This window comes from Artemia sp. Qi Xiang Cuo, chromosome 13, assembly GCF_049724085.1.
Source record: "Artemia sp. Qi Xiang Cuo chromosome 13, ASM4972408v1, whole genome shotgun sequence".
NCBI lineage: Eukaryota > Metazoa > Arthropoda > Branchiopoda > Anostraca > Artemiidae > Artemia > Artemia sp. Qi Xiang Cuo.
This window is the reverse complement of record NC_142806.1, coordinates 62939291-62966773: the sequence shown is the minus strand read 5'-3', so window position 1 is coordinate 62966773 and position 27483 is coordinate 62939291. Positions and strand designations below refer to the sequence as shown.

Here is a 27483-nt window from a genome sequence, read left to right as displayed (position 1 = left end):
CTGACACAAATCCTACGATTTTACACCATCGGCTGTTTCTTAGCTAGAGCATTTTCAAGAATGTACTACAGAGAATCAGACATTGGAGTCATTCAAATCTGACATCATACCCTAGAGAAGCCCTTTTGAAATTTTTATCAAAACATACGTGTGTTACGTTATTTGGCATGTGAAGGCGTGATTTTTGTAAAAATTGCCTTTTATTTTAATATTATCCTTTTTTACTTACAAATGACACTAGATAAAGCAATTTACTATCAAATGAAATCTTAACCGTCTCTTTGTATTCTTTTGGTACCCCACGAGGATTGACACAAATAAAAGAAAAGAACAGTAAAGAAAAGAAGATATGTTACTACTTCCCGTGCGGAAAAGTGATTTCCTTCTTTCAAATCATAGAGGACAAAAATTCTCTTTATTGAGTAATCGGATAGGTGGATGTCAATCGTGCAATTTTATTTTGGGTCCAATTCTATCTTTTTTTTTGGGGGGGGGGGGGGTCGGGTATTTCTTTTCAATTCACAAAAATATTTTTTCAAAGCAAACTTTTATAATTAAGGCTAATTGCAATCAAAGTTATCATTCCAGAATCAGGTTCAAATGGCAATTTTTCTTCACTTGACATTTTTTTGTCAAACCATGCTTTTTATTTTTATTTTTTTTTTACTGTAGGAGTTCGTTGTTAGGGTAGTTCAATCTTTACTAAGTTGCAGTAAATGCCGAAACCATTAATAAAATCAGCTGTATTTTAACCGTGTGCGCTCGTTTTCTTATGAAAATTAAAACCCAACTATTTTAAATGATCAAATATTATTAATAAATCAGATTTTTTTTAAACGTGTGTGTTCTTTTTCTGAAAAGTAAAACCCAAGTTTCTTTTATGCTCAAATATTTTTAATGAAGTAAGATGTATTTTAGCAATGCACGTCCCTTTTTATTAAAACTAAAACCTAAGTTTCTTAAATGATCAAATATTATCAATAAAATCAGATGTATTTTAACCGTGTGCGCTCTTGTTTCCTTATGAAAACTAAAACCCAAGTTTCATAAATGATCAAATATTATTAATAAATCAGATGTATTTGAAACTTATGTGTTTTTATTTCTGAAAATTAAAACCCAAATTTCTTAAATGCTCAAATATTTTTAATAAAATAAGATGCGTTGTAACCGTGTGTGTTCTTCTTTTAATAAAACTAAACTCCCAAGTTTATCAAATAAACAAATATATAAAATAAAATTAGATGTATTTTAACCGTGTATATTCTTATCTCTGAATTTAAAACCATAGTTTCTTAAACGCTCAAATATCTTTAATAAAATAAGATGTATTTTAATCGTGACCCTTCTTTTTATGAAAACTAAAAATCTAATTTTCTTGACTGATCACATAATATTAATAAAGTCAGAAGTATGTTAACTATGTGGGTGTTTTTATCTCCGAAAATTAAACTCCAAGTTTCTCAAATGATAAAGTAATATTAATGAAAATCAAAGGTATTTTATCTGTGTGTATTCTTATTTCTGAGAATTAAAAAACATAGTTCTTAAATGATCAAGTAATATTTATAAAACAAATATGTTAATTTAACCGTGTTCATTCCTTTCTATGATACCTTAAACCCAAGTTTCTTAAACGATCAAATATTCTTATTAAAATCAGATGTATTTCAACAGTATTCGTTGCTTTCTATGAAAACTAAAACCCAATTTTTGTAAATGCTCAAATATTTTTAATAAAATAAGATGTATTTTAACTGTGTGCATTCAGTTCCATTAAAACTAAAAACCAACTTTCTCAAGTGACTAAACATAAATAATAACATCAGATGCATTTTAACCGTTTCTGTTTTTTTCTGAAAACTAAAAGCCAAGTTTCTTAAATACTCAAATATTTTTAATAGACCAAAATGTATTTTATCCGTTTGCGCTTTTAATGAAAACTAGAACCCTAGTTTCTTAAACGGTTAAATATTATTAATAAAATTTGATCTATTTTAAGCTTGTGCGTTCTTATTTCTGAAAACTAAAACCCTAATTTCTTAAATGAACAACAGATGTTTTTTAACAATAATATTTGATGTATGATGATATATTTATATATAGATATATTTAAAAATATATTTATATATTTTATATATAGAACGCATCAGATGTTTATTTTAAATGTGTTGTTCTTATTTCTGAAAACTAAAACCCAAGCTTCTTAAATGTTAAAATATTTTTAATAAAGAATTATGTATTCTGTTTGTTCTTTTTTTCTGAAAACTAAAACCCAATTTTCTTAAATGATCAAATATTAAATAAACTGTGTTGTAACCGAATGCGTTCTTCTTTTAATAAAACCAAACCCCATAGTTTCTCATATGATCAAATTTATATAATAAAATCGAATGTATTTTAACTGTATGTGTTCTTATTTTTGAATCTAAAACCCAAATTTCTTAAATGCTCAAATATCTTTAATAAAATAAGATGTATTTTAAGCGTGTGCTTTCTTTTATTAAAACTAAAAATCCAAGTTTCTTAAGGGATCATATAATGTTAATAAAAGCAGATTTACGATAACTATGTGTATTTAAGCTTGAAAGATCAAAAATATTCTCCTGCAAGTGTGTCGATGAGCCTAACTGCTGATTTTAAGAGTTTAATCTTGAAGAATTTTAATAACAAACATATTAATACATAGCTTAGACTTTTTTTTCTGTCCAATAATTTATATCTTTCCTTTTAATTCCTATAGGGAAATAAAATATTAGGGTTATATTCATGCATAGTCTCGATCTGCCAATTAGTGGCAGTGTCTGTCTTTTGCTATGAGAACGACGAAACAAAATGCATGATGCATAATGCTAAGTATTTATAATACATATTAATATATAATTAATTTTTTTGCGGATTTTCTGCTGATTTTTCTCACATGTTCCGAACTTTGAACTTGGTGCCCTCTAGGTGCAAACAGTGTATACCAGTGTTGATTTGTTTTTGGAGCTCCCATGTTTTCCAAGCCTTCTAACATGTATATGTTTGTGTAACATTCCATTTAACCAAATTAAAGAATCAAATTTCATTTTTGTGTTCTGGGCACTTTCAGGGATCTTTTTCTGGGTCACAGCGATCAAATACATTGTTGCGGGAAAGAGGGTTATTGGTCTTCAACGCGGGCTAATCAAATTTGTATGCAGCGACTTTGTATATAAAAGATTTGCCACATTAAATTGTATTGGCCTGCTTGTTTTGAGGGATATTGTAACCTCGGGTATGTTTGTTTTTCGGTGTGAAAAATCAATCTAGAAATTTCACGACTAGAAGTTAAAATAACTGAGTCAAACTCAAAACGAGCAGAAATTAACATAAGTAGGGTTCAAAACACCCTATGCCTTTCCAAGGCCAGAACATAATTTTCACTTTCAAGTTTCTTTTTAAAGACTTTATAGTTTGGTTTGCTATTTGTATGCTGGACACAATTTTTCAGCAATTTTAACAAAATACACCCTTTTAAAACCCGGACACAAATAGTAATGTTTAATTTAGTTTCATACCTCTTCTAGTTGACCTGAAATAGAAAACTTGATACCATTCGCAAAAAAAAATCCGTCAACGCTCTTTGACAGCTTGGATACACCTGCACTATTTTGATTTGGTTAAATTTTAAGAGTAGACGTAGTAATAGAAGTAGCCCGAAAGATTGAACATAATACCTTCAGTCGTTCTTGGGATACTGCTGAAATGCCTTATTGGGAATTAGCATTAACACCGTGCATTTTGATTTAATCTTAAGGCAAAATTTAGTTTTTAAACATAATAGGCACATTGCCTAACTGTGTGGGGTTGACATACGCAAAAGCCCGACAGATACAGTTACAAGACCGTTCGGCTTTGCTGAACAAAATATATATTTTAAATTCTGATTGGAAGCGTTTCGAACATTAGGAGCTGAAGAGGAGGGCTAATTGCCCTCCAATCACTTTTGACTCCTAAAAAGGGTACTAGAACTTTGGTGTTCAAACCACATTAGCTCCTATAAAATATCAATGATATTACTTGCTATGATAGAGCAGCGTTTCCTATGATATTGCTTATTTGCCCTTTCAATGCTAGCATAAGTATAATTTTTTCATTTAATTGAAGCTCCCCCTAAACATTCAAATTAATGCCCTTAAATGTCAGTATTCACAATAACCGTAGAGGTAGTATCAAAAGTATACACATAATGTCTTCTGGCTAGTTCAAAATCTGTCACAACTTACCCTGAAAGGTCTAACTTACTAATGTAAGCAGTTATTGTGATTTAATTGAAGCTCCCCCTAAACGTTCAAATTAATGCCCTTAAATGTCAGTATTTAAAGTAACCGTAGAGGTAGTATCAAAAGTATGCACATAATGTCTTCTGGCTAATTAAAAATCTGTCACAATTTACTCTGAAAGGTCTAATTTCCTAATGTAAGCAGTTATTGTGATATTACTTTTTCACCCTATTGACAATCTACATGACCATAGTTCGTTTTGATTTAATTCAGCATCCGACTAAATATTCCTTGAAAGCTTTACCTAAATACCCTTAGTTTGAGTAGTAGCAATAGTTGTAGTATCATTGGTAGTATTAGTAGCAGTATGCAAATAGCACCTTTTTTCAGCATCACCTTCAATAAGCGATGAAGTTTTTTAACTTAACGCCATCAAAGAGTCCTGAAGTCTGAAGCTAACGTCACATCCTGTATTAAATCAAAGTGTTTTTCTAATGTATTATGTATTAATGTATAATGTATTAATGTATTCTAATGTATCTAATGTATTTTTCTAATGTATAATGTATTATGTATTCAAATTGTGATTTAAAAAGGTGCGAGGATATTTTAAAAAGTAAATTTTAAAAAGTAAATTAGAAAAAAAACTTTGATTTAATACAGGATGTGACGTTAGCCAGTTTGGATATTGATGTCATTATGAGACTAATTATTCTGGTAAATGAATTTTCTTTTTAGTTTGGTTTTCGAGGGGAGTTTTATAGACAAATTTTTGGGTTACCTATGGGGGCTTCTCTTTCTCCTTTATTGGCAAATCTATTCATAGATGCCATTGAAACCTCCGCTATAAACAGTTTTAGAATCCCCCCTTGCTTCTGGGGTAGGTTCATGGATGATGTGGTGTGCGTTTGGAAACATGGATTGGACTCCTTAGACCTATTTTGTAAGCATTTAAATAGTTTTGACAATAATATTAAATTTACAGTTGAATTTGAGGATAATAATAAATTACCTTTTCTGGATATTTTATTAATTAAAAGGGATCTCCATTTAATTTTTTGGATTTACAGAAAACCAACACACAATGACAGGTATTTAAATTTTTCTTCTTGCAACCCTATTTTGGTGAAAAGGGGGGTTGTAATTTCACTAGTGGATAGAGCCTTTAGAATTTGTTCCCAGGAATCTCTGGATTTGGAATTGTTATATTTGAGGGATATTTTGTTTTGTAATAGTTATCCAATTAAGTTCATTGACAAAATAATTGAAAATAGACGGGTTAAACATAATAGTGGGGTTATTGAGGTTTCTCAGTCTTTAGATTTAGTTGTATCAAAAAGCTTCATTTCATTACCATATGTACCTAGTTTGGGTGAGAAACTTTCACAGGTTTTACGTAAATTTGGTATTGATACATGTTTCCAATCGCTGAGGCCAATGGGTAGTTTTTTTAGTTCTGGTAAGGATTTAACTCGGGGAAATTTAGTAAGTGGGGTGTATAAAATTCCGTGTTCTTGTGGGAAGTTCTATATTGGTAGGACTCACCAACAATTTGTTGAAAGGTTTATTGAACACCAAAACTCAATAGAAAAAACCCTACAATAAAGCAAGCCTCCAGAAACTTTCGTTTCAGCTTTAGCAGAGCATATTTGGCTTCAACCAGATCATTTTGAAAAATTTGATGAAGCCTTGGCTATTTCTAATGATAAGGGGTACACCCAATGGGCCAGGGAAGCCATAGAAATTAAAAAACATATGTTTGCTAACCTTTCCATAAATAGAGACACGGGTAATTTAAATATTGACACAATTTATGATAACCTTCTAAAGAGTGAATCAACAGTCAATAAGGGAATAAAGATTTTAAATAATCACCAGGGGACTATTTTACCTGCTAGACCAAAACAATTTGCTTCAGTAATAGCTAACAAAAGGATTATTTCGCAACTGAATAATTAAATTAATTTACAGTTTTTTTATTTTTCCTCAGTGACACTGGTGTCCTCACTTAATTAAATATTTACTAGCATCTTTTCCCCACGTGGATTAGTTTGCGCGGTTTTTACTTTTTTTTTTTTTTTTTGTTTTTTTTTTTTTTTGGTTGGTGGTTTTATTGGTTTTTAGTTTTATCTTGTTTTTTTTTATCTTATTCTTCTTGTGTGTCTTTCGTGCTGAAGACGCCTTGTTTGTATACAGGCGAAATATCCGCGTTGTTTTGTTTCTGTTGTTTTCTTTTCTCTCCACTGGCCACAGTCTCGTTTGTTTGTTTTTTTTATAGATTTTTCTCTTTGTTGGTTTTTTGTCATGGCTGGCCAGTTCGGCTTAAGATATTTCACCTGCATCATTAGATGCGAATCCCGGAGAGTATTGAATTTCAGAGACAATTTCTGACAAGGTGTTTATACAAAGGGGAAATACATCCTTTCTTCGTGCGGGATATTAGATTTCACAAGCTAGTTTCGTAGTCTTTCATAGGTGTGTGTTGTCTGAAATTATGATTTGGGATGTTTGGTTTACAATTTTGGACTTTTCTGAGCTAGGTTTCTTAGCCTTTCGTAGGTGTGTGTTGCATGAAACTTATTATTTAGGATGTGAGGTTTGCTATTTTGAAATTTTCTGAGCTAGGTTTCTTAGTCTTTCGTAGGTAGGCGTTGTCTGAAACCTAAGATTGGGATGTTTGGTTTACTATTTCGGACTTTTCTGAGCTAGGTTTATTAGCCTTTCGTAGGTGTGTGTTGTATGAAACTTATGATCTCGGATGTTTAGTTTTCTATTTCGGGATTTTCTGAGCTAAATTTCTTAGTCTTTCGTAGGTGTGTGTTGTCTCATACCTATGATTTGCGGTGTTCGGTTTACTATTTTGGTCTTTTCTGAGCTAGGTTTCTTTGCCTTTCGTAGGTGTGTGTTGTATGAAACCCATGATTTGGGATGTTTGTTTTATTATTTTGGATATTTCTGAGCTAGGTTTCTTAGCCTTTCGTAGGTGTCTGTTGCATGAAACTTATGATTTAGGATGTGTAGTTTGCTATTTTGGGCTTTTTTCAGCTAGATTTCTTAGTCTTTCGTAGGTGTGTGTTGTGTGAAACCTAGAATTTTGGATGTTTGGTTTAATATTTTGGACTTTTCTGAGCTAGGTTTCTCAGCCTTTCATAGGTGTGTGTTATATGAAACTAATGATTTGGGGTGTGCAGTTTGCTATTTGGGGCTTTTCTGAAATAGGTTTCTTAGTCTTTCGTAGTTGTGTGTTGTCTAAACCTATGATATGGAATTTTTGATTTACTTTTTTGGACTTCTCTGAGTTATGTTTCTTAGGCTTTCGTAGGTGTGTGTTTAATTAAACTTATGATTTAGGATGTGTAGTGTGCTATTTTGGACTTGTCTGAGCTATGTTTCTTAGTCTTTCGTACGTATGTGTTGTCTGAAACTTATGATTCGGGATGTTTGGTTTACTATCTTGAACTTTTCTGAGCTAGGTTTCTTAGCCTTTCGTAGATGTGTGTTGTATTAAACTTATGATCTGGGATGTGTAGTTTGTTATTTTGGGCTTTTCTCAGCTAGATTTCTTAGTCTTTCGTAGGTGTGTTTTATCTGAAACATATGGTTCGGGATGTTTTGGTTTACTATTTTGGACTTTTCTGACCTAGGTTTCTTAGCCTTTCGTAGGTGTGTGTTGTCTGAAACCTATGATTCGGGATGTTTGGTTTACTACTTTGGACTTTTCTGAGCTAGGTTTCTTAACCTTTCGAAGGTGTGTGTTGCATGAAACTTATTATTTGGGATGTGTAGTTTGCTATTTCGGGCTTTTCTGAGCTAGGTTTCTTAGTCTTTCGTAGGTATTTGTTGTCTGCAACCTATGATTTGGGATGTTTGATTTACTATTTTGGACTTTTCTGAACTAGTTTTCTTAGCCTTTCATAGGTGTGAGTTGTCTGAAACCTCTGATTTGGGATATTTCTCTTACTATTTTGGACTTTCCTGAGCTAGATTTCTTAGCCTTTTGTAGATGTCTGTTGTATGAAAATTATTATTTGGGATGTGTAGTTTGCTAAATCGGGCTTTTTGAGCAAGGTTTCTTAGGAAATCTAAGCTGTGTCTTGTCTGAAATCTATGATTTGGGATGTTTTTTTTTACTATTTTGGACTTTTCTGAACTAGGTTCCTTAGCCTTTCGTAGGTGTATGTTGTATAAAACTTATGATTTGGGATGTCTAGTTTACTGTTTCTGACTTTTCTGGGCTAGGTTTCTTAGTCTTTCGTAGGTATGTGATGTCCAAAACCTATAATTTTGGGTATGTGGTTTACTATTTTGGAATTTTCTGAGCTAGGTTTCTTAGCTTTTCGTAGATGTGTGGTATGAAACTTAAGATTTGGGATTCCACATTGGAATTTTTCATTGAAATACAAGACTTGGAATGTTTTTTGTAGTGCTATGTCGTGTTTTACCTTATCACTCTTACGCTCTGTTGATGTTTCAAAGTTCATTTGAAAATTTTCTTGCTGAAATGTAAGACTTGGACTATTTTTGTGAAGTTGTGTCGATTTTTTTCGATGAAATTTAAGACTTGGAATATTTTTATCACGATTTACCTTATCACTGTTAAACTATTTTGATGTTTCAAAGTACATTTGGAATTTTTTCATTGAAGCGTAAGAGTTGGAAAATTTTATAGTGTTATTTCGTAATTAATCTTATCATTGTTACATTCTCATGATGTTTCAAAGTTCATTTTGGAATTTTTTTATGAAAGTGTAAGACTTGGAATATTTTTATTGTGTTATCTCGTGTTTTATCTTATTACTCTTACACTCTGTTGTTGTTTTAAAGTTCATTTGAAAATTTGAAAATTTTGTCGCTGAATTGTAAGACTTGGTATATTTTTGTGATGTTGTGTGGATTTTTTTTGCTTAATTGTAAGACTTAGGAATATTTATTTCGCGATTTACCTTATCGCTGTTACTTTCTCTTGATGTTTCAAACTTCGTTTTGGAAAGTTTTTCATTGAAGCTTAAGAGTTGGAATATTTTTATAGTATTTTTTTGTAATTTACCCTATCACTGTTACATTCTCTTCATGTTTCAAAGTTCATTTCAGAATTTTTTCATTGAATTGTAAGAGTTGGAATATTTTGTAGTGTTATGTAGTGATTTACCTTGTCACTGCTACACTCTGTTGAAGTTTCGAAGTTCATTTTGGAATTTTTTCATAAAAGTGCAAGGCTTGGAATATTGTGATAGTGTTATGTCATAATTTACCTTGTCACTGCTGCACACTGCTGAAGTATCAAAGTTCATTTTGGAATTTTTTCTTCATTGAAATATAAGACATGGAATATTTTTTTAGTGTTATGTTATGATTTACCCTGTCACTGCTACACTCTAATGATGTTTCAAAGGGCATTTTGGAATTATTTTCGTTGAAATGTATGACTTGGAATATTTTTGTACTGTTATGTCGTTATTTTCCTTTTGACTGTTACACTCTGCTGATGTTTCAAAATTCATCTACAGTTTTTCAGTGAAATGTAAGACTTGGAATATTTTTCTAGTGTTTTGTTATGATTTACCCTGTCACTGTTACACTTTCTTGATGTTTCAGAGTTCATTTTGGAATTTTTTCATTGGAGTGTAAGAGTTGGAATATTTTTGTAGTGTTATGTAGTGTGATTTAGCTTGTCACCGTTACGCTCTCTTGATGTTTCAAGGTTCATTATCGAATTTATTTTTCCCTGGATTGCAAGTTTTGGAATATATTTTGTACTAGTTCACCATGTCACTGCTACATTCTGTCGGTTTTTCAAAGTACAGTTTGGAATTTTTTCGTTGAAATGTAAGACTTGGAATTTTTTTTCATGTTATCTCATGATTTACCATGTCATTTCTACATTCTATAGATGTTTCAAAGTTCGTTTTGGTATTTTTATCTTGAAATGTAAGCCTTGAAATTTTTTGCACTGTTGTCTTATGATTTACTTTGTCAGCGTTACACTCTGTTGAGGTTTCAAAGTTAATTTCAGGGTTTTTTGTTTAAATGTAAGACTTGAAATATTTTCGTAGCGTTGTGTCTCTTCACAGTTACATTCTGTTGAGATTTCAATGTTCATTTTAGGATTTTTTTCGTTGAAATGTAAGACTTGGAATATTTTGTAGCGGTCTACCATGTCATTGCTACATTCTGTTGGTGTTTCAAAGTTCATTTGTGGATTCTTTCGTTGCAATATAAGACCTGGAATATTTTTGTAGTGGTTTACCATTTCACTGCTAGCTTCTGTAGATGTTTCAAAGTTAAGTTTGGTATTTTTTTTCATTGAAATTTAAGACTTGGAATATTTTTTTACTGGTTAACCATGTCACTATTACATTTCTGTTGTTGTTTCAAAGTACATTGGAATTTTTCGTTGAAATGTAAGACTTGGATTTTTTTTGTAGTGGTTTACCATGTCAGTGCTACATTCTGCTAATGTTTCAAAGTTCATTTTGGAGTTTTCTGTCTCGGAATGTAAAACTTGGAATATTCTTGCACTGCTGTCTCATGGTTTACCATATCTCTGCTACATTCCGTCGGTGTTTCATAGTTCATTTTGGGATTTTTTTTAATGAAATGTATAACTTGGAATATTATTGTAGTGTTTTGTCGTGGTTTGCTTTGTCACCGTTACATTCTTTAGATGTTTCAAAGTTCATTTTGGAATTTTTATCTCGAACAGTAAGACTTGAAATATTTTTGCACTCTTGTCTCATGGTTCACCATGTCACTGCTACATTCTGTTGATGGTTCGTATAAGTTAGCTTCATCTGACTTAGGTTAACATGACCGCTCATGTTAACTTAAGTTAGATGAACCTAACTTAAACGTAGAAAAACCTACTTCACTTTGGCTGAATATTTTAAACACTCTCAGGTTCCTTCCCCCACCTAATCTCCGTGTAAATTACAAAATATTCCAAGTCTTACATTTCAACGAAAACATCCCGAAATGTACTTTGAAACATCAACAGAATGTAGCAGTGACATGGTGAACCACGAGGCAAGAGTGCAAAAATATTTCAAATCTTACATTTTGAGATAAAAATTCCAAAATGAACTGTGAAACATCTACAGAATGTAACGGTGACAAAGTAAATCACGAGATAACACTACAAAAATATTCCAAGTCTTGCAGTTCAAGGAAAAATTCCAAACTGAAATTTGAAACGATGACAGAATGTAGCAGTGACATAGTAAACCACGACAAAACACAACAAAAAATTTCGAGTCTTACATTTCAACGACAACATCCCGAAATGAACTTTGAAACACCGAAGGAATGCAGCACTGATATCGTAAACCACGAGATATCAGTGCAAAAATAGTCCAAGTCTTATATTCCGAGATAAGAAATTCCAAAATGAACTTCGAAACAACAACAGAAATGTAATAGTGACATGGTAAACCAGTACAAAAATATTCCAAGTCTTACATTTCAACGACACAAAATTTAACTTTAAAGCATCTAAGAAATGTAGCAGTGACATGGTAAACCACTATAAAAATATTCCGGGTCTTACATTTCAACGAAGAAATCCTGAAATGAACTTTGAAACACCAACAGAATGTAGCACTGACATGGTGAACCGCTACAAAATATTCCAAGTCTTACATTTAAACGAAAAAAAATCCTAAAATGAATATTGAAACCTCAACAGAATAAAACTGTGACAAGACACAACGCTACGAAAATATTTCAATTCTTTCATTCAAACAGAAAATCCTTAATTGAACTTTGAAACCTCAAAAGAATCTAACGGTGACAAAGTAAATCTTGAAAAAACAGTAGAAAAAATTTCAAGTCTTACATTTCGAGATAAAATTAAAAAATGAACTTTGAAACATCTATAGAATGTAGCAGTGACATGGTAAATCATAAGATTACACGAAAAATATATTCTAAGTCTTACTTTTCAACGAAAAAATTCCAAACATAACTTTGAAACACCAACAGAATGTAGCAGTGACATGGTGAACTACTACAAAAATATTCCAGGTCTTGCACTTCAATGAAAAAAAATTCCATAGTGAAACTTGAACCATCAAGAGAGCGTAACGGTGACAAAGTAAATCACTACATAACACTACAAAAATATTCCAACTCTTCCACTCCAATGAAAAAATTCCAAAATGAACTTTGAATAATCAAGAGAGAGCAAAAGTGACAGGGTAAATCATAACAAAACATTATAAAAATATTCCAAGTCTTACATTTCACTGGAAAATTGTAAATGAACTTTCAAACATCAGCAGAATGTAACAGTCAAAAGGAAAATCGTGACGTAACACTAAAACAATTTTCCATGTCATACATTTCAACGAAAATAATTCAAAATGCACTTTGAAACACCATCACAGTATAAAAGTGACAGGGTAAATCACAACATTACACTACAAAAATATTCCATATCTTACATTTCAATGAAGAAAAAATTCCAAAATGAACTTTGAAACTTCAGCAGAGTGTAGGAGTGACAAGGTAAATCATGACATAACACTACAAAAATATTGCAAGTCTTTCACTTCAATGAAAAAATACCAAAAATGAACTTTGAAGCATCAAGAGAGTGTAACAATAATAAAGTAAATTAAGAAATAAAACTCAAAAAATGTTCCAAGTCTTACACTTCGATGAAAAAATTCCCAAATTAACTTTGAAACTTCAACAGAGTTTAGCAGTGACAAGGTAAATCATGACATAACACTACAAAAACATTCCAGGTCTTACAATTCCATTAAAAATAAATTCCATAATGAACCTTGAAACAACAAGAGTGAGTAACAATGATAAGGTAAATCACTACATAACACTACAAAAAATATTACAAGTCTTACACTTCAATGAAAAAATCCAAAATGAACTTTGAAACATCATGAGAATGTAACAGTGATAAGGTAAATTACGAAATAACACTATAAAAATATTCCAGCTCTTAAGCTTCAATGAAAAAATTCCAAAATGAACCTTGAAACATCAAGAGTGTGTAACAATGATTAGGGAAATTTTGACAAAAATATTCCAAGTCTTACATTTCAGTGAAAAAAAAATCCATACAACATCACAAAAATATTTCAAGTCTTACATTTCAGCGAGAAAATTTTAAAATGAACTTTGAAACATCAACAGAGTGTAAGAGTGATAAGATAAAACACGACATAACACTACAAAAGATATTCCAAGTCTTGCACTTCAATGAAAAATTCGAATGTGGAATCCCAAGTCATAAGCTTCATACAACACAAACCTACGAAAACCTAGGAAACCTAGCTCAGAAATGTCCAAAATGGTAAACCACGCATCCCAAATCATTGGTTTCAGACAGCATATACTTACGAAAGACTAAGAAACCTAGCTCAGAAAAGCCCGAAATAGCAAACTACACATCCCAAATCATAGGTTTCAGACAACAAACACCTACGAAAGAATAAGAAATCTAGCTCAGAAAAGCCCCAAATAGCTAAGTACATATCCCAAATCATTGGTTTCAGACAACACACACCAACGAAAGACTAAGAAACCTAGGTCAGAAAAGTCCAGAATAGTAAAAAACACCCCAAATCATAGGTTTCAGATAAAACATACCTACAAAAGGCTAGGAAACCTAGCTCAGGAAAGTCCAAAATAGCAATCTAAATATCCCAAATCATAAGTTTCATACAAAACATACCAACGAAAAGCTAAGAAATCTAACTCAGAAAATTCCAAAATGGTAAACCAAACATCCCAAATCGTAGGTTTCAGACAACACACACCTACAAAAGACTAAGAAACATAGCTCAGAAAAGTCAAAAATAGTAAGCCAAACATCCCAAATCATAAGTTTCATACAACACATACCTACGAAAGACTAAGAAATCTAGCTCAGAAAATTCCAAAATGGTAAACCACACATCCCAAATCATTGGTTTCAGACAACACACACCTACGAAAGACTAAGAAACATAGCTCAGAAAAGTCAAAAATAGTAAGCCAAACATCCCAAATTATAAGTTTAATGCAACACACACCTACGAAAGGTTAAGAAACCTAGCTCAGAAAAGTCCAAAATAATAAACCACACAAACCAAATCATAGGTTTCAGACAACACACACCTACGAAAGACTAAGAAATCTAGCTCAGAAAAGCCCGAAATAGCAAACTACACATCCCAAATCATAAGTTTCATACAACACATAACTACGAAAGACTAAGAAACCTAGCTCAGAAAAGTGCGAAATAGTAAACCAAACATCCCAAATCATTGGTTTCAGACAACACACACCTACGAAAGACTAAGAAACATAGCTCAGAAAAGTCAAAAATAGTAAGCCAAATAACTCAAATTATAAGTTTCATACAACACAAACATACGAAAGGTTAAGAAACATAGCTCAGAAAAGTCCAAAATAGTAAACCACACATCCCAAATCATAGGTTTCAGACAACACACACCTACGAAAGACTAAGAAACCTAGCTCAGAAAAGCCCGAAATAGCAAACTACACATTCCGTGTCATAAATTTCATACAACAAACACCTACAGAAGGCTAAGAAACCTAGCTCGGGAAAGTTCAAAATATTAAACCAAACATCCCAAATCAGAGGTTTCAGACTACACACACCTAAGAATGGCTAAGAAACATATGTCAAAAAACTCCAAAATAGTAAAAACACCCCAAATCATAGGTTTCAGTTAACAGACACCTACGAAAGACTCAGAAATCTAGCTCAGAAAAGCCCGAAATAGCCAACTACACATCCCAAATCATAAGTTTCATACAACTCACATTTACGAAAGGCTAAGAAACTTAGCTCAGAAGATCCCGAAATAGCAAACTAAATATCCCAAATCACAAGTTTTCTGCAACACAAACCTATGAAAGGCTAGGAAACCTAGCTCAGAAAAGTCCAAAATAGTAAACCAAATTTTCCAAATCATAGGTTTCAGACAACACACTCCTACAAAAGACTAAGAAACCTAGCTCTGAATAGCCCAAAATAGCATCCCAAATAAAATGTTTACGACCACTAGCAACTTAATAAGACTAAGAAGCCTGGCCCAGAAAATCCCGAAGTAGTAAGCAACAAATCCCAAATCACTAGTTTCAGACAACCCTCACCTACAAAATGGAAAGAAACATATCTCAGAAAAGTCCAAAATAGTAAACAAGACATCCCAAATCATAAGTTTCATGCAACCCACACCTATGAAAGGTTAAGAAACATAGCTCAGAAAAGTCCAAAATAGTAAACCGCACATCCCAAATCATAGGTTTCAGACAATACACACCTAAGAAAGACTAAGAAACCTAGCTCAGAAAAGCCCGAAATAGCAAACTACACATCCCAAATCATAGGTTTCATACAACACACACCTACCGAAGGCTAAGAAACCTAGCTCGGGAAAGTCCAAAATAGTAAACGCAACGTTCCAATCATAGATTTCAGACAACACACCTACGAAAGACTAAGAAACATAGCTCAGAAAAGCCCGAAATAGAAAACTACACATTCCGTGTCATAAGTTTCATACAACACACACCTACCGAAGGCTAAGAAACCTAGCTCAGGAAAGTCCAAAATAGTAAACAAAACATCCCAATCATAGGTTTCAGACATTATATACCTATGAAAGACTAAGAAACCTTGCTCAGAAAAGTCCAAAATAGCAAACTACACATCCCAAATCATAAGTTTCATACAACACACACCTACGAAAGGCTAAGAAACCTAGCTCAGAAAAGTCCAAAATAGTAAACCAAACATCCCAAATAATAATTTCAGACAACACACCTATGAAAGACTACTAACCTAGCTCGTTAAATCTAATATCCCGAATGAAGAAAGTATATATTTCTTCTTTGTATAAACACCTCGTTAGAAATTGTCTCTGAAAATCAAGACTCTCTGGGGTTCGCGTTTAATGATGCAGATAAATTGAGAAATTAGGGAGCTTGCCATGGCTTCCATGACGTCGAAGGGGCTTGTGTTATTCACTGAAAGTATTTCTCTAATGCAGAACATTGGGTATGTTTTCTTAGTTCTTTCGGTTAGAGCACGTTCCATTGTAAGAGAATAACCTTTCGAGTCCTGGCGGGGTAAAAAAAAAACATGAAAGGTGTTTCGAGCGGAAAAATGAAACGCCGAAAAAAGAAAATGTCTTGCGGTTTCGGGGCGAAAGATGTCAGTATGGTATTATCTGACAGTGATGGATGCACCGTCCATGCGTATGATGCGCTGACCTTACATAAAGTGTGTACCGCCATTAAGTTAATGAAAAAATACTTTGGGGGTTTCGGGCGAAAACAAAAGTATGGGAACATGTGTTCCTTTTAATAGAACCGGTAATCACATTTCGTAGCTGTGACGGCATGAGGGGTTGGTAGCTCCAATTATCTGACCCTTTAAAGGCGAGGGTGTGTCAGGTGGTATAAAATGCGCTTCAAAAGGGGGTGTGTCACACGACGTCAGAGGGCTTGTCATTGAAAACAAAGGGGCATGTCATAGAAAACAAAGGAGTGTCTCACCTGACGAAACATGCGCTTGAAATCTTGCCTAGAAACAGGGGCGAGGGGTTAAGAGCTTCACATATACATCCCCTATAGGACTCACGAAAATACAATGGTATTTCCCGTATTATTAAAACTTGTTCATTAAACCGACCACACTCCAAGTAATTATCTCTGCAATTTTGCCAGGTGAGAACTTTGCATAAATGAAGTGACGTCAGAGGGCATGTTGCAGAAACCCTATGGGAAAAGGGAGGGCATGTTGTAGAAACCCAATGCTATTTTCCCTATGCTAATTTCCCTATCTGTGCGCTTGAAATCCAATGCTATTTTCCCTATGCTAATTTCCCTATCTCTGCGCTTGAAATCCATTGCTACTTTCCCTATCTGTGTGTTTGAAATCCAATGCGAATTTTCCTATTATAATTTCCCTGTGTTAATTTCCGTATGGGTGTTGTGATGTCAGAGGGCTCTCACGGGAAAAGGGATATGGGTGTTGTAGAAACTCAATGCTAATTCCTTATGGGTGTTTTAGAATCCATGGAGGGGGTACTATTCATAGTATGTTTTTATTTTGTTCAAATTTCCCCTCAACGTTTCCTCAGATATTGTTTTCAATATACTCAGCCTTAGTAGTACTCGCTACAGAAGTATTATTTTTAGTGATAGTAGCCGTAGTAGTAAGAGTACTTTCGGTGGCAGTTGAAGCAGGAATAGTTGTAGGAGTAATAGCTTGCAAATATTGCCTTTTTGGTCAATTGATCATCTCCCTTGTCATTTCCTGAAAATTCCAAACTAAAATACTCAGTTATTCCTGAGGGACACCCTTTTGACAACCCATTATGACAACCCTTTGACACCCTTTAAGTGTACCATAACTTCCAATTTCAAATCAAGTGAGCCCGATCTGCATTTTATACGACCCCCCATTCCATAAAATCCTTATATACCCCCAGGGTGTGACTTACAAATTTAAGGGGAGTTGTGTCAACCCTAGAGGCATTGTTATATGTTCTTTGGACTATTTTGAGCAAAATCGCTATCTCCCAATTTTAGTCAGATTCGTTTGGGAAAGGATATTAGTTAGGGGGGGGGTGGTTCGCTGCCCTCCATCACTTTTAACTCTTAAAAAGGAACTAGAACTTCCCATTTTCAACCAAATGAGTCTCCTCTAAAGTTAATACAACCATCCCTTCAATAAAAACCTTAAGTTCCTTCGGGACATAACTTAAAATCCTTGCCCCACGGCTGTGGGTGTGTTTCAACCCCAAAAGCCTTGTTATATGGTATTTGGACTATTTTGAATAAAATGGCTATCTCAAAATGTCTATTAGATATATTTCAGGACAATACTATGTGTGTGTGGGGGGGGGGGTAGCTGCCCTCCGATCACTTTGACTCTTAAAAATGGTACTAGAGCTTTTGATTATCAATCCAATGATCCCCCTCCGAAGTTTATATGACCAAGCTTTCTTATATAATCCCGGGGCATAACTTCCAGCCCTTGCTCTGAAGGCGGGGGGGGGGATTTCTCATCCTGGAAGACATAATTTCCGGAACTTTCAATTACGTTAAACAAAATGGCCAACTCAAAATTTTTATTAGACGTGTTTTGATGGGCGTGCGGGGGGGGGGCGTTTGCCCTCCAATTTGTTTCGACTGATAACGAAGGCACTAGTCCTCTCAATTTTCAATCGAATGAGCCCCTTTTGAAGTTTCTATGACAACACTTTCAATAAAAACCTTATATGCCCCAGGGGCATAAGTTACAACCCTTGTCTTGAGGGCTGTGAGGGAATATCATATTCAAAGACAGAATTTCCAGAATTTTCAACTATGTTGAGCAAAATGGCTAAATCAAAATTTTGATCGGAAGTGTTTGGAGAAATGAAGGGCATGGGGGGTGGGGGACACTCGCACTCTTATTGCTTTCAACTAATAATAGGGGCACTAGCCCTCTCGATTTCCAGTCAATTGAGCCCTTTTTGAATTTTCTAGGACAACGCTTTCTATAAGAAACCTTATATGCCCCCAGGGCATAACTTACAACCCTTGCCCTGAGGGCTGGTGGGGCATTTGTCATCCTCAAAGACATAATTTCCGGACCTTTCAACTATGTTGAACGAAATAGCTATCTCGAAATTTTGATCGGATGTGTTTGGGAAAGTGATGGGCTTAAAGGGGTGTTAGTTGCCCTCCAATCACTTTTGTCTACTAAAAAGGGAACAAGCCCATCCGATTTCCAATCAAATGAGCTCTTTTTGAAGTTTCTGCGACCACTCCTTCGATACGAAGTGCCCTGGTCTAAAAGAAAAAAAATAATACATTGTCCCAACATCGTTCTTTACTTAGGCAGCGCTATTATACTGCCTATGATTACCAAAATGTGGTGTATGTATTATTTCTGGAACAGTTTAAGGGATCTATTTAAAATTTTCAGAGAGCGTCAGGGTGCCAAGTGGACTTCAAATTTTGACTTGATGGAGGAGAAGAGGAAAATTGATGAAAATTTACATCCAGAATATCCAAATTCACTATCTGCAGTAAATTAGGAATGACAGATGGGGATCAAGCTTATACTTTCTGAATATTGATAGGAGAAAAGAGAACTTCCTATTTTGTATTTATATGGAGGAGATATGGAAGACTGAACTGTATTGTTTCTGATCTCTATTATATTTTGTCTTTCCTGTCAGAATGAAAAATAAATTCTCACGTCTTTTGGTCTGGTGGATCTCTATGCAGAAAGTATATTTACAACTGTTTTAGACTACATTGATTTGTAATCCACGAACATGGGCCCAATTCTTTTTGTCTATCTTACGTTTCTGACTAATAGGGCATGTACATATTAATGGCAATAGCAAATATTTCAAAGGTTGCCTGTATACATGACACCTGAAACTTGGCTGGCAGATTTTGTTTTCTATGATTAATTTAGACTTAAATGACATGTAGACAGAGTCAGAGGGTTGTCAGTCAAGATAAAAGCTAAGGAAAGAAATTATTATATTGATTTGAAACACCCCAAATAGACCCCGTTTATTCCTCTCTGATTGATTAGAAAGTTACCAAGCATGTATGCTGGGCAAACAATCCTAAGAGAAATACAATAGTAAAAAAAAAACAGGAATCTAATGATTCCTGAGTCCCCAAAATGAGCCAAACTTAGTTCTTCTCTAATCGGTGAGTAGAAGGGGGGGTACCAGCCCCACCCCTCACCCCTGCTGCCACTTATAACTTTTTTGCACCCCAAATATGGGCATAGAGTCCCTAGGGAGAACACGTGGTTTATGGTTTTCTAAATAATTTCTTAGACCACACTGCTTTTCCATTAAAAACAAAAAAAATTTTTTTAACACGAAAAACGGGTTTTAATTTTCTAACAAGCAGTGAACTACAAAAAAATTAATTATGCACAAAAGCACCGAATATTTCGGCCCCACATCTGGTAGCATTTATCAAAGGAAAAAAAAAATAAATAAATAAATAAAGCAAAAAAAAAACAACTTAAATTACATTACAATAAAACATACTAAACAAATAAAGAGAACAAAAAGCAAAAACGAAAGAAAAATATAAATAAATAATAACAAAAATCACATATTAATTAAACACGTCCATGCACTGAATGTCTTTCAACTGGCCTCCTCTCAGTATATAAATGGAAATATATTAAATAAACACTTCCATGTACTGAATGTCTATATTGATTCTACTCGCCTCCTCCCAGTATATAAATTGAAATCTATCAAAAATGAAGAATATATTTATACTTAGACCAAAACAATAAAAGGTATGGTTTTTTCACTGAGAATGAAAAAACAGGAATTTTCTCACTTGGAAAAACAGGAATTTTCTCACATTTATGTCTGTTTTCATGGGCGGTTATGTGTGTTGATCGATTTATTTGATGTTTTTATGGTTTTTGTCAGTGATAATGGAAAAACAGAAACTTTCTCACTTGGAAAAACAGAAACTTTCTCAGTGAGAAAACCATAAACCACGTGGTCCTGTCACGAGTAGAAACGATTCTCCAGGAATAGATCCAAGTCATTAATGTCTTTGCCTCGGAAACAACTCTTTCGGTCGAACTCCAAAGGATATTAATAACCAAACGCCATGGAAACAATTCTCCAAGAAACATCTTATCGATGAATTGTTTTAGCACGGGAATCAGGTTTCTTATTAATTTGAAATGCATTAGCGCAGAGATGCCAAAAACAAAAGGAACACGCTGAATTACGTTTAGGGATTATTTGGGCGAAACTGTTTTAGACAGGTTTTGGAATTATTTCGGCGAAACACTTAGAGACATTTTAAAAGATGATTTTTGAAGAGATTTTGGAAGAGGATTTGAGGGTGAAACTCTGTGGTCATTATTATACACAAGTTTCATTTGAACAGTGTTGTGAGGTCCTCTACCCCAACCCCAAAGGGTTCCGATTCTCCTACCCCAACCCCGAAGGAAGCCCCCGGTCCTCAAAGGCCCCCCGGGCTCCCAAAGGACCACCCGGCCCTCAAGGTTCCCCCAGACCCCCCCCCGGGCCCAAAAGGGCCCCTCCGTCCTTTGACCCCCCAAAGGGCCCCTTCCCTCCATCTCCTCCCTCCTCCTTCCCTCCTCCTCCCCTCCTCACCTCATCCTCCCCTCCTCCTCCCCTCCTCCCTCCCCTCCTCATCCTCCTCCTCCTCCTCCTCCCTCCTCCTCCTCCTCCCACCTCCTCCTCCCCTCCCCTCCTCCCTCCCCTTCCCTCCCCCATTTTTTATACTTTTTTTGTGCATTGAGACACAGAACGACCCCCTCCCCCGGCCCCTCCCCCTCCAAAGGTCTGATTTTTCAAAGTTCATTTTGAATTTCCTTCGTCGAAATGCAAGAGCTGGAATATTTCAGTAGTGTTTGGTTGTGGTTTACCTTGTCACAGTTACATTTTCTTGATTTTTCAAAGTTCAGTTTGAATTTCTTCCGTTGAAATGCAAGAGTTGGATTATTTTAGTAGTGTTTGGTTTACCTTGTCATAGTTACATTTTCTTGATTTTTCAAAGTTCATTTTGAATTTCTTTCATTGAAATGCAAGAGTTGGAATATTTCAGTAGTGTTTGGTTTACCTTGTCACAGTTACATTTTCTTGATTTTTCAAAGTTCATTTTGAATTTCTTTCATTGAAATGCAAGAGTTGGAATATTTCTGTAGTGTTTGGTTTACCTTGTCACAGTTAAATTCTCTAGATATTTCAAATTTCATTTTGAATTTCATTTGTTGAAAGTTAAGAGTTGGAATATTTCATTAGTATGTTGTTGTAGCTTACCTTGTCACAGTTACATTTTCATGATTTTTCAAAGTTCATTTTGAATTTCTTTCATTGAAAAGCAAGAGTTGGAGTATTTCAGTAGTGTTTGGTTGTAGTTTACCGTGTCACAGTTACATTTTCTTGATTTTTCAAAGTTCATTTTGAATTTCTTTCGTTGAAATGCAAGAGTTTGAATATTTCAGTAGTGTTTGGTTGTGGTTTACCTTGTAACAGTTACATTTTCTTTATTTTTCAAAGTTCATTTTGAATTTCCTTCGTTGAAATGCAAGAGTTGGAATATTTCAGTAGTGTTTGGTTGTGGTTTACCTTGTCACAGTTACATTTTCCTGATTTTTCAAAGTTCATTTCGAATTTCTTTCGTTGAAATGCACGAGTTGGAATATTTCAGTAGTGTTTGGTTGTGGTTTACCTTGTCACAGTTACATTTTCATGATTTTTCAAAGTTCATTTTGAATTTATTACCTTGAAATGCAAGAGTTGGAACATTTCAGTAGTGTTTCGATCTGGTTGACCTTGTCACAGTTACATTTTCTTGATTTTTCAAATTTCATTTTTAATTTCTTTTGTTGAAAAGCAAGATTTTGAATATTTCACTAGTGTGATATTGTAGTTATATCCTCCTAATTTTTTCAAAGTTTATTGTCAATTTTCTAAATTGAAATGAAAGATTTGGACTATTTCAGTAGTGTTATATAGTAGTTTACACTGTCATATGTACATCCCCCTGATTTTTAAATGTTCAATTTGATTTTACTTCGTTGCAATGCAAGAGTTGGAATATTTCAGTAGTGTTTGGTTGTGGTTTATCTTGTCACAGTTATATTTTCTTGATTTTTCAATGTTCTATTCGATTTTCTTTAGTTGAAATTCATTAGTTGTAATATGTAAGTAGGTGATGGTTTCTTATTAAAGTTGATCATTTAATGGAAATAGTGTAATCATATAAATTGATTACTATATGTATTATTGATGCTATATAATTTAATTATAAGGATTTGGTGGGTGTTGTTTAAATTTTATCAGTTATATATTCGATATTTTTCAAATTTCATTTTGAATTTCTTTCATTGAAATGCAAGAGTTGGAATATTTCACTAGTGTTTGGTTGCGGTTCACCATGTCACAGTTACATTCTCTTTATTTTTCAAAGTTCATTTTGAATTTCTTTCGTTGAAATGCAAGAGTTGGAATATTTCATTCGTGTTTGGTTGTGGTTTACCATTTATCAGTTAAAATAACTTTTTTTTTAAAACTTCATTATTAAGATATTTAGTAGAAATGGAATAGTTGGAATATTTCAGTAGTGTTTTGTTGTGGTTTAACTTGTCACACTTACATTTTCATGATTCTTCAAAGTTCATTTTGAATTTATTTCGTTTAAATGAAAGAGTTTGAATATTTTATTTGTGTGTGTTCGTGGTTTACCTTGTAAAAGATACATTTTATTTATTTTTCAAAGTTAATTTTGAATTTATTTAATTGAAATGCAAGAGTTGGAATATTTTAGTAGTGTTTGTTGTGGTTTACCTTGTCACAGTTACATTTTCTTGATTTTTCAAAGTTTATTTTGAATTTCTTTCATTGAAATGCAAGAGTTGGAATATTTCAATAGTGTTTGGTTTGGTTTACCTTGTCACAGTTACATTCTCTTGATTTTTCAAAGTTCATTTTGAATTTCCTTTGTTGAAAGGCAAGAGTTGGAATATTTCAGTAGTGTGTTGTTGTAGCTTACCTTGTCACAGTTACATTTTCTTGATTTTTCAAAGTTCATTTTGAATTTCTTTCGTTGAAATGCAAGAGTTGGAATATTTCAGTAGTGTTTGGTTGTGGTTTACCTTGTCACACTTTCAGTCTACTAATCTCTTAAAGCTCATTTGAATTTCTTTCGCTGCCATGCAAGAGTTGAAATATTCCAGTAGTGTTTGTTAATGGTTTACCATGTCACAGTTACTATTTGTTGATTTTTTAAGGTTTATTTTGAATTTCATTTGTTTTCTTGCAAGGGTTGGAATATTTCTGTTGTGTTTGTTTGTGGTGTACCGTGTCACAGTTACATTTTCTTGATTTTTAAAGGGTCATTTTGAATTTCTTTCGTTGAAATGCAAGAGTTGGAATATTTCAGTAGTGTTTGGTTGTAGTTTACCGTGTCACAGTTACATTGTCTTGATTTTTCAATTTTTAGTGCTAATTTTTTACAGTAAACTACAAGACTTTGAATCTTTCAATAGTGATTTGGTATTGTTTACCTTGTCATAGTTATATCTTCCCTAATTTTAAAAGTTTAGTCTTAATTTTTATAATATAACTGCTCTAGCTTGAATATATCACTTGTGTTTGTTATGGTTTACATTATCACAGTGTCATTTTCTTATATTTCCTATATACATTTTAAAGGTCCGTTGTCGATATAACCTAACAGAATTGAATCACGTTTGTTTTAATGTAGTAACAGCCACTTGATTTTTAAAAGTTTAGTTTGAATATCTTTCGTTGAAATGCAAGTTTTGGTAAATTACTGTAGTTTTTGGTTGGTTTTTACATTGTCTCTGTTTATTTTTCTTGTTTTTTCAATGTTCTTTTTTTATTGCTTTCGTGTTATTTCTATTGTTTTTATATTGATGTAGCGTTCGATTGTTGTTTTAATTGTCAAAGTCACTCCTACTTGATTTTTCAAAGTTCATTTGAAGTTCTTACGCGGATAATCTCGAGATTTAATCTTTAAGATTTGTTTGTTTGTTTTTTAAATAGTATAAGATACATTTTAATTTTTATTCTATTTTAAATTTGAATTTCTTTCGTTGAAATGCAAGAGTTGGAATATTTGAGTAGTGTTTGGTTGTTGTTCACCTTGTCACACTTACATTCTCTTGATTTTTCAAAGTTCATTTTGAACTTCGTTCACGGCTCAGCCAGAGTTGGAATATTTCATTTGGGATGGGTGGTTGAGCACCTATTCCAATTTAAATTTCAAGTAAAGTACAATGTTTATTCCGATCTTCATTCGTTGAAATTCAAAACTTGGAATATTTCAGTAGTTTTAGGTTACGGTTTACCGTGTCACAGTTACATTTTCTTGATTTTTCAAAGTTCATTTTGAATTTCTTTCATTGAAATGCAAGAGTTGGAATATTTCAGTAGTGTTTGTTTTTGGTTTACCCTGTCACAGTTACATTTTCTTGATTTTTCAATGTTCAATTTAAATTTAGTTTATTGAATAGCATGATATGGATTATTTCACTAGTGTCTGCATACAGTTCAACTTGACACCCGTAAATTTTGTTGATTATTCAAGGTTCATTTTGACCAAATAACATTGTAAAGAAAGAGTTGGAATAGTTCATTATAGAGTGGGTGTGGTTTACCTTGTCACAGTTACATTTTCTCGATTTTTCAAAGTTCATTTTGAATTTATATCGTTGAAATTTAAGATTTTGAATATTTCGCTAGGGTTTGGTTTCGGTTTAACATGTCACAGTTAAATTCTATCAATTTTTAAAAGTTAATTTTGAATTTATTTCATTGAAATGATAGAGTTGGAATATTTAAGTATTGTGTTGTAATGTTTTACCATGTCAAAGATACATTTTCCTTATTTTTCAAAGTTCATTTTGGATTTCCTTCTTTGACATGCAAGAGTTGTACTATTTCAGTATGGTTTTATTGAGTTCGTCATTGTCCCAATAAAATCTTCATGATTTTTCAAACTTTATTTTGAATTTACTTATTTGAAAAGCAAGAGTTGGAATATTTCAATAATGTTTGGTTGTGGTTAACCTTGTCACAGTTACATTTTATTCATTTTTCAAAGTTAATTTTTAATTTATTTCTTTGAAATGCAAGAGTTGGAATATTTCAGTAGTGTTTGGTTGTGGTTCACCTTGTCACAGTTACATTTTATTGATTTTTCAAAGTTCATTTTGAAATTTTATCGTTGAAATGCAAGAGTTGGAATACTACATATGTTTTTCGCTTTGGCTTAATTTGTCAAGGTTAAAAACTATGAACTTATCATTGTTCATTTTGAATTACTTTTGCTTTAATGCAATAGTTTTAATATTTAATTAGTGTTTGGTTGTGGTTTACACTGTAACAGATAAATTTTAGAGATATTTCATTTTTCATATAGAATTTCGTTCGTTGTAATGCAAGAGTTGGAATATTTCAGTAGTGTTTGGTTGTGGTTTACCTTGTCACAGTTACATTTTCTTGATTTTTCAAAGTTCATTTTGAATTTCTTTCATTGAAATGCAAGAGTTGGAATATTTCAGTAGTGTTTGGTTGTGGTTTAGCTTGTCACAGTTACATTTTCTTGATTTTTCAAAGTTCATTTTGAATTTCTTTCGTTGAAATGCAAGAGTTGGAATATTTCAGTAGTGTTTGGTTGTGGTTTACCTTGTCACAGTTACATTTTCTTGATTTTTCAAAGTTCATTTTGAATTTCTTTCGTTGAAATGCAAGAGTTGGAATATTTCAGTAGTGTTTGGTTGTGGTTTACCTTGTCACAGTTACATTTTCTTGATTTTTCAAAGTTCATTTTGAATTTCTTTCGTTGAAATGCAAGAGTTGGAATATTTCAGTAGTGTTTGGTTGTGGTTTACCTTGTCACAGTTACATTTTCTTGATTTTTCAAAGTTCATTTTGAATTTCTTTCGTTGAAATGCAAGAGTTGGAATATTTCAGTAGTGTTTGGTTGTGGTTTACCTTGTCACAGTTACATTTTCTTGATTTTTCAAAGTTCATTTTGAATTTCTTTCGTTGAAATGCAAGAGTTGGAATATTTCAGTAGTGTTTGGTTGTGGTTTACCTTGTCACAGTTACATTTTCTTGATTTTTCAAAGTTCATTTTGAATTTCTTTCGTTGAAATGCAAGAGTTGGAATATTTCAGTAGTGTTTGGTTGTGGTTTACCTTGTCACAGTTACATTTTCTTGATTTTTCAAAGTTCATTTTGAATTTCTTTCGTTGAAATGCAAGAGTTGGAATATTTCAGTAGTGTTTGGTTGTGGTTTACCTTGTCACAGTTACATTTTCTTGATTTTTCAAAGTTCATTTTGAATTTCTTTCGTTGAAATGCAAGAGTTGGAATATTTCAGTAGTGTTTGGTTGTGGTTTACCTTGTCACAGTTACATTTTCTTGATTTTTCAAAGTTCATTTTGAATTTCTTTCGTTGAAATGCAAGAGTTGGAATATTTCAGTAGTGTTTGGTTGTGGTTTACCTTGTCACAGTTACATTTTCTTGATTTTTCAAAGTTCATTTTGAATTTCTTTCGTTGAAATGCAAGAGTTGGAATATTTCAGTAGTGTTTGGTTGTGGTTTACCTTGTCACAGTTACATTTTCTTGATTTTTCAAAGTTCATTTTGAATTTCTTTCGTTGAAATGCAAGAGTTGGAATATTTCAGTAGTGTTTGGTTG

The 27483-nt window shown here is 33.2% G+C and overlaps 1 protein-coding gene across 1 annotated transcript in view; it reads right to left on the bottom strand.

Moving 5' to 3' along the window:
* LOC148945532 (uncharacterized) overlaps positions 1-27483 on the bottom strand; it is a 257374-nt gene that overhangs the window by 171270 nt on the left and 58621 nt on the right. Inside the window, exon 4 of the mRNA XM_089099073.1 lies at positions 20448-20508. Coding sequence (XP_088955199.1) covers positions 20448-20508 — 61 coding nt within the window. The remainder of the gene's footprint in view (positions 1-20447; positions 20509-27483) is intronic.